Source organism: Choloepus didactylus, chromosome 12 (assembly GCF_015220235.1).
Source record: "Choloepus didactylus isolate mChoDid1 chromosome 12, mChoDid1.pri, whole genome shotgun sequence".
Lineage (NCBI taxonomy): Eukaryota > Metazoa > Chordata > Mammalia > Pilosa > Megalonychidae > Choloepus > Choloepus didactylus.
In genome coordinates this window covers 16,471,558-16,478,596 of record NC_051318.1, presented here as the reverse complement: position 1 = coordinate 16,478,596, position 7,039 = coordinate 16,471,558, and the positions used below count along the sequence as shown (strand labels likewise).

At 38.2% G+C, this 7,039-nt stretch overlaps 1 protein-coding gene across 1 annotated transcript; it reads right to left on the bottom strand.

Annotated features, from left to right (window-relative positions):
- Positions 1-2,981: 2,981 nt before the first annotated feature.
- On the bottom strand, positions 2,982-4,131 carry LOC119507091 (heterogeneous nuclear ribonucleoprotein D-like). Its single transcript, XM_037800179.1, has one exon. The coding sequence runs from the start codon at positions 4,114-4,116 to the stop codon at positions 3,211-3,213; it is 906 nt and encodes a 301-aa protein (XP_037656107.1). The 5' UTR covers positions 4,117-4,131; the 3' UTR covers positions 2,982-3,210.
- Between the last annotated feature and the right edge of the window lie 2,908 nt (positions 4,132-7,039).

Sequence of the window (7,039 nt, the reverse complement as noted above, 5' to 3'; positions counted from 1 at the left end):
ATACATTTGTTAGGCTGATGCAGGTTATTAGATGCGGCACACTTGGGATCCTGAGTTACCAACACAAAACTATAATTGCCACTTCCATTGTTCCATACAGGTCCATCCTTCTCACGTGTGGACAGTGGGTAAGAAACCATCCCTGAACCAACAGCACAAAGAGCCACGTTCAAAGTTAGTTTCGATAAACTTCCCGGAGGTACTCTGCCGTATTCCATTTTGAACTCCTGTGTCCCTTTAATGCTAAGGTCATTCCACCAAGATACTATCAATCACCCGACATTTCTATAGCTAAAATTTAATTTCAGTATCATGTCACATGTTTTATATTCATTACATTAACACTCTCTGTCTTCTTTGATTTATTTGTAGGTCATTATAGCATCTGTCTTCTCATCTTATTTCCTATTTATGATTAAAGGGGCTGATCCTGGATAAGTTAATCTTTCGTTCTGATAATGTCCTTGAAAGCTGTATTTAATAATCCAATGCACTAAGCATTTTTAAAGATCTTGATGGGCAAAGATGTGTAACACTTTAGTTACTAATTGTATTTATGTTGTTATTCTTTCTAAGAGCTAAGACAGTATTTCCTATGGACTTTGTGCATGTACACACCTAACTTACCGTAAAGTAACTGTACGCTGCGTTTAGTGTGTTCTGTTCTATCATTCTCTGCAGATTCCACAGAGAGGCTGGAATGGTAGTCTCCAGTGGCATTTTATTTTCCTCTGTGTACACAGTAGGCAGGTGTCATGATTAGACTTGACAGGGAAAAATCACAGGACTTGGAGCCATTGATGTGGAAAGAAGACATGGAGCAAGGAGTATGGGAAGAGGCGGGGCATGTAAAGGATAACCAGGGCTGGTGCCAGTAAGTACTGTCAGAGCTCAGGTCCACGGAAATCTGGCCACGTTCTCTCTCCCGTGTCAGGACCTGCATGTCTCTTGAAAGGGAGATGCAGGGATGGTGTGCATAGTAATATACTGACCTCTGAACGGTTTGTCTGTTCGCTTTTTATTGTAAAGACAATGATCAACGTTACTTAAAGTGTAAGTCGGTAAGCTCGGGGACACAAGATTTATATCAGGGAGACTCAAATTCAGAAGCTAAGTGACACATTGTCATTCCGCCCCCATAGGAAGTATATATATATCTCTGATGCAATTCAGATAAAGTAAAAAGTCTTTCACTCCAGAATATGTAGGATCTGCTATTTTCTGAATTACAAACACTATATTAAGCCTCCAAACTTACAAAATTTAAAACAAAATTCCTTGGGAAGATAAGGAAGAAGCCATGTAAACAGAAGTTTTATAAGAAATAAAAGGATTTTCAATTGCATTTTTAAAAGTCCTATTACTCAATATAAATATGTCTTGGAATGGTATGTATATTAAGAATCTGTCATTTGCAAACTTTTGAAAGCTTCTGGGTTTATCTAAAGAGGAAAAAATATTAGAATCATAGATTATACACAATGTATATATTTTCACCATCAAGTCTTGCACTGGAAGTCAGACTTTTCAATAGACACTAATTTCTGTAAAAATGATCATGTGAAATTTCAAAAATAGGAATTGATTTATAAAAAGAACTTCTTTTCCAAGTAAAGGTGGCCTGGGGCAAAATCATGTATTATCAAAATTAAAACCAGAAAACACAAAATGAGACATCTCTTTAGGGAAGATCTAAGCCTGCCATCAGCTTCCAAATGCAAGGCCTTTTCCCCCTAATTTCTCTTTCCACTTATACATCTGGCAAATCACCTGCTTTCTGGGAAATGATCATTATTTAATGAAATCAATTTGATTTTTTTTTTCGGAATAAACTCTGCAGTATGCAAAGGGGACCAACAAGTCATTTAGCTTCATGGTTCACAGGATCACCACCCCATAAATACATCACCCTCCCTCCCTCCCAGCCTCACCCACCCTCGTGGCCTTACCTTCCCATACGGCCTCACCCAACCTCCTGGAATCACGGAACTGCAAGGCATCACCCACCATTACAACACGACAACCCTCAGCCTCACATACCTTCACTGCATCTCATACCCTCACAGCTTCAGCTCCCATCTCACCATCCCACACCCTTACTCCATCACACACTGTCAAAACCAGTCTAATCATTTCTGTGATATTATTTTTATGACTGTATCATGAGGAAACATGTATGGAACCATTTTGCCTGCTTTCTGGGAGTTCAGATTCTTGTCCATGTGGTTTTCTGTCTTCTGGAAGGTTCCAATGAAGAAATTATGAGCTGAAACTTTAGTGTCAGCAAATACCTCAGCAGGTATTAATCAGTGGGATATTGTAGTGGCACACAGCAAGGGAGATGGGATTGACAGAAAATATCACTGAAAGGAAGAAAGCAGTTGTGTAGGGAAGATGGAGTCCCATCAACAATAAAAATTATCCAATCTGCTATATTATTCCTGCCCCCAAATGTGCCTCTCTGAATAATGCAGACTGATAATACCGCATTCATGAGTTTTATGAGTGGTCAACCCCAAGTGTACCTGATATTGCTTCTGAATGTGAGTCCCCTTCATTTCATTCCTCAAGCACCTGCTGAGATTTTTCTCCAGGTTTGCTAGTGCTAGCAAGCCCTCACACACCCTATCCCCTTGTCAATTAGTGCTACTAAGACTCCTCTGGTACCAATTCATGTAGGCGATTCTAAGCCCACATCTAGAATTTACAAGGCTAACTCTCAGATCCAACAAATGAGTTTTTCAAAATCTGACCATTATAAATATTGCTCTGCCTCAGAATTTAGGTGTCTGTCATTTATGAACCATAGTTTCTATTAGGAATCTGAAGAAGCAACCAGCAAATCTGGGGTTATAGCTACAATATTGATTTTTCTTTTAGAAGTGAGTTCTTCATACATATTTTATTTTATTTTTGTTAATGCAATTTTTTTTTTCACATAAGGAAGCATTTATTTGAGGTTTAACATGAAATCATACAAATAAAATTTGTATAAACAAATCCACACCAAGGCATAACACAGATAGCAAAGGACAAAGTAAAAACAAAGAAAACTAATTGGCAGCTATATACAGTTGGACAGTTGTGTCTTGTACACTAGAAAGTCTTTTACAAAATAATCATCTTAGATCAACAGAAGACCAATCTTCAACATCGTCCTGCAAGATGGGTTACTTTAGTATTTCCTCCTCTTTTCTCCAAGGTCCTCTTTTAGTATGGCTGGTAATTGTTTTGGTGATTGCCACCCCCTCGAGATGCCTTGCCATATGTGCTCTGCTGGCCACTGTAGTCTGTATATCCCTGTCCATATCCATAGTTCCCATAGTTATACCCAGTATAATCATATCCGCCATAGCCACTATAGTTCTGATCACAACCATAGGCACTATTGTAATTTCCGTATCCTTGATCGTAATAGTTATTAAATCCTTGGTTCCAGTTTTGGCCCTGACCTCGTCCTCGACCCCTTGTACCACCTCGTCCAGCAGCTGCAGCTCCTCTTCCTCCTTTCTGTTGTTGCTGTTGCTGCCTATATACCTCTTTGGGTTGTGCAACTTTGATTTCACACTTTCCAGAACCAATTTGATGGTATCTGCTTTCTAATAATTTCTTTACTGGCTCTTCATCTGTATATGTGATAAAACAAAATCCTCTTCTTTCATTTGTTTTTGTATCCATGGGAAGTTCAATGTTTTCGATCTCTCCAAATGCTCCAAAATATTCTTTTATTTGCTCTTCAGAAGTATCTGGGCTCAATCCACCCACAAAAACTTTTTTAGGGGGTTCTTTCCCTTTTAAAGCCTTCGCCCTTTTGGGGTCTATCAATTTGCCATCCAGTTTGTGTTCTTTCAGTTCCAAAACCTTATCAACACTAGCAGCATCTTTGAAAAGCACAAATCCAAATCCTCTTGATCTTCCAGTGACTGGATCTGTTTTAATTGTGCAGTCTACAACCTCTCCAAATCGAGACAAATATTCAGTCAGATCTTTCTTGCTTGTATCCCAGCTCAAGCCTCCAATAAACATTTTACCGTCATCCTGCTGATTCTTGCTCACGTTAATCTTGGATCCCTCTGCGAATTCCTCTATGTTGCCGTACTCGTTCATGTCCTCCATGGTGGCGGAATTGTCGGTAGGGGGGTGCTGGCGCGCAGACCGAGTCCCAGTAGCGGCGGCAGCGGAGCGTTGTATGGAGCTGGATTTAAAATGGCGGCGGAAGAGCTGTTAATGCAATTTTATTGAGATATATTCACATACCATACAATCATCCAAAGTGTACAATCAATTGTTCACGGTATCATCATATAGTTGTGCATTCATTACCACAATCAGCCCTTGAGCACTTTCATTATTCCAAGAAAAAGGAAGAAAAATAAAAATAAAAGTAAAAAAGAACACCCAAAACATCCCCTACTCCCCATCCTCCCCTATTATTCATTTACTTTTTGTTCCCATTTTTTCACTTATCCATCCGTCCACTGGATAAAGGGTGTATGAGCCACAAGGTTTCCACAATCACCCAGTCACACCATATAAGCTATATAGTTATACAGTCATCTTCAAGAATCAAGGCTACTGGGTTGCAGTTCAATAGTTTCAGATATTTCCTTCTAGCTATTCTAATACACTAAAAACTAAAAAGGGATATCAATATCGTACATAAGAATAACCTCCAGAAAGACATCTCAACTCCATGTGAAATCTCTTAACCACTGAAATTTTATTTTGTTTCATTTTCTCTTCCCCATTTTGGTCAAGAAGGCTTTCTCACCCACGATGCTGGGTTCGGGCTCATTGCCGGGAGTCATGTCTCAGGTTGCCAGGGAGATTTAAACCCCTGGGAGTAATGTCACACGTAGAGGGGAGGGCAATGAGTTTACCTGCAGAGTTAGAGAGAGAGGTCACATCTGAGCAACCAAAGATGTTCTCTGGGGGTGACTCTTAGGCACAATTATAAGTAGGCTTAGCCTCTCCTTTGCAGTAACAGGCTTCATAAGGGCAAGTCCCAAGATCAAGGGCTCAGCTTTCTGAATTGGTAGCCCCCAATGCTTGTGAGAATATCACTAATTCCCCAGGTGAAGAAGTTTAATATTTCCACATTTTTCCCCAATCTCTCAAGGGAGCTTTGCAGATGCTTTTTTATTCTCTGCCCAAACTACTCTGGGATGTAGTGGGGCTTCACAGAAACCTGTACATACCCACCAAATCTCACTTAAGTTTCCATGCAATTACGGTGTTAGAATAAACTGACCACACAAGTTAAATTACATAGTGTGCTACAGAAAATATAGATTTTGTGCCAAATAAGCATCTCTTGCTTTAGTCTTGCACAGAAGTTGAAGTTTTAAAACACCGTCAGTATCATCCTTTTCCCTTTAGTCTGATTTACGTTAGTCCTAACCAAAACAATTTTGTTCATATCTCTAATTATGATATTGATTTTAGTCTCTAATGATAAAGGCATATTTAAGATTATCAAGAAAATATCACCAAAATAAGAAAGACTTTGAAATTTGGTCCATATGTAAATTGTTAGAAAAATGTTTAAAAAATTAAACTGCTGTTATATTGAACACATAAAACTCTTTGTGTGTTCCTCTTTGAAATTTTGTTTTCATCAGAATAGGAAAAAAAATGGATTTGTGTGAAAGAGACAGTTCACACTAAACTGAATTTTTTGTGAGCTGGAATGATTCAGAGACTAGTAGGTGAAAAGTCTGAAAAAAAAAAAAAACAGCCAACATGAAACTCCCTAAGTTTTATCCTGTTGCTCTGATTTAAACATTTTCCCATCTGATGTAATGTATAAACCTTGAGCATATATGCATGCAGGCTTCCAAAGAATACTGAAGTAATTCTCTTTGCAGGGTTGAATTTCAGCCATTTACCTGAGCTGTGTCCCGACCCTAATGGTAATAACATCTTCCTGGTGCTGAAAGTGCCCCTTGAGAGCATAATTGCCACGTCTTCAATTCTCCCCCATCTACCCTACTTTGGATCTAACTTTTCTATAGGTCTTATTTCCCCTTCTATTTGCCCGCATCTACGAGGCTCCCTCCCAGATCTGGGCAAGCCAAGGCACAAACTGTGTTTCATCATTATATGGCAAACACTTGCTACACAGTCAGTTTAATGAACGAATTAACAGAAACCAGAAAGGAACTTCACTCTTCACCCACTTCCCCCCACTGATGTACTCACCCATCATAAAATTCCTATGAAGACCAAGAAAAGCTTCCCCACTTCAGGAATATCTAACCCTAAAAGTCATGATTTTGCATGACTTAAAGATAAGATAATTGAGGAAATGAATTGCCCTGGAGTGAAATTAAGAGACATCCAAATGTTTTTGACAGTAGTATAATTAGTTATATCACATTGTTTACAAAAGCGAATCATCTACAAAAAAAGAATCTAACTAGGAAAATAGCCAAATTTACTGGGACTCTCTTAAGATTAAGTGCAAAATTATAAATACAATGAGAGGCTGCTTGCTTTTTGGTACTCAACTGTATTCCCTTATTAGAAAATTACCTGTATTGAATATTTGACATGCCAGCACTCATACTTAATTAAAGAAATAAGATTTATACATGAAGGTTGATTTTTTTTTATTTCAAACAATTAAAACGTTACAAATGATTGACACAGGGTAAATAGAAATAAAATAAACCACTTTAATCATACCATTTCTCTAATACCTGCTACTTGAGAAGATAACATCCTTTTGCTTTGCTTGGTAATGATAACACCCCGATTAAGTAAAAGGAATAATATTAGTTTAGATGACTTAGAATAGCTTTGGGCACTTAAATAAATGCATTGGGGGTACACATTCCCTTAGTACATTTGTTTCTCTAATATCTAAAACTTCTCTGTTTAAATCGAAAATGGTCACAAACTGTTTCTTTTTATCTGGTAAGCAGGAAAATGACATGTAAGGCACTACCTTGGAAATGTATCAATGCATAAGTAAATAAACACTCTTATCTTCATCACTATAATAGAGAATAAACCAATATTAAGGTGCAAGGTGATA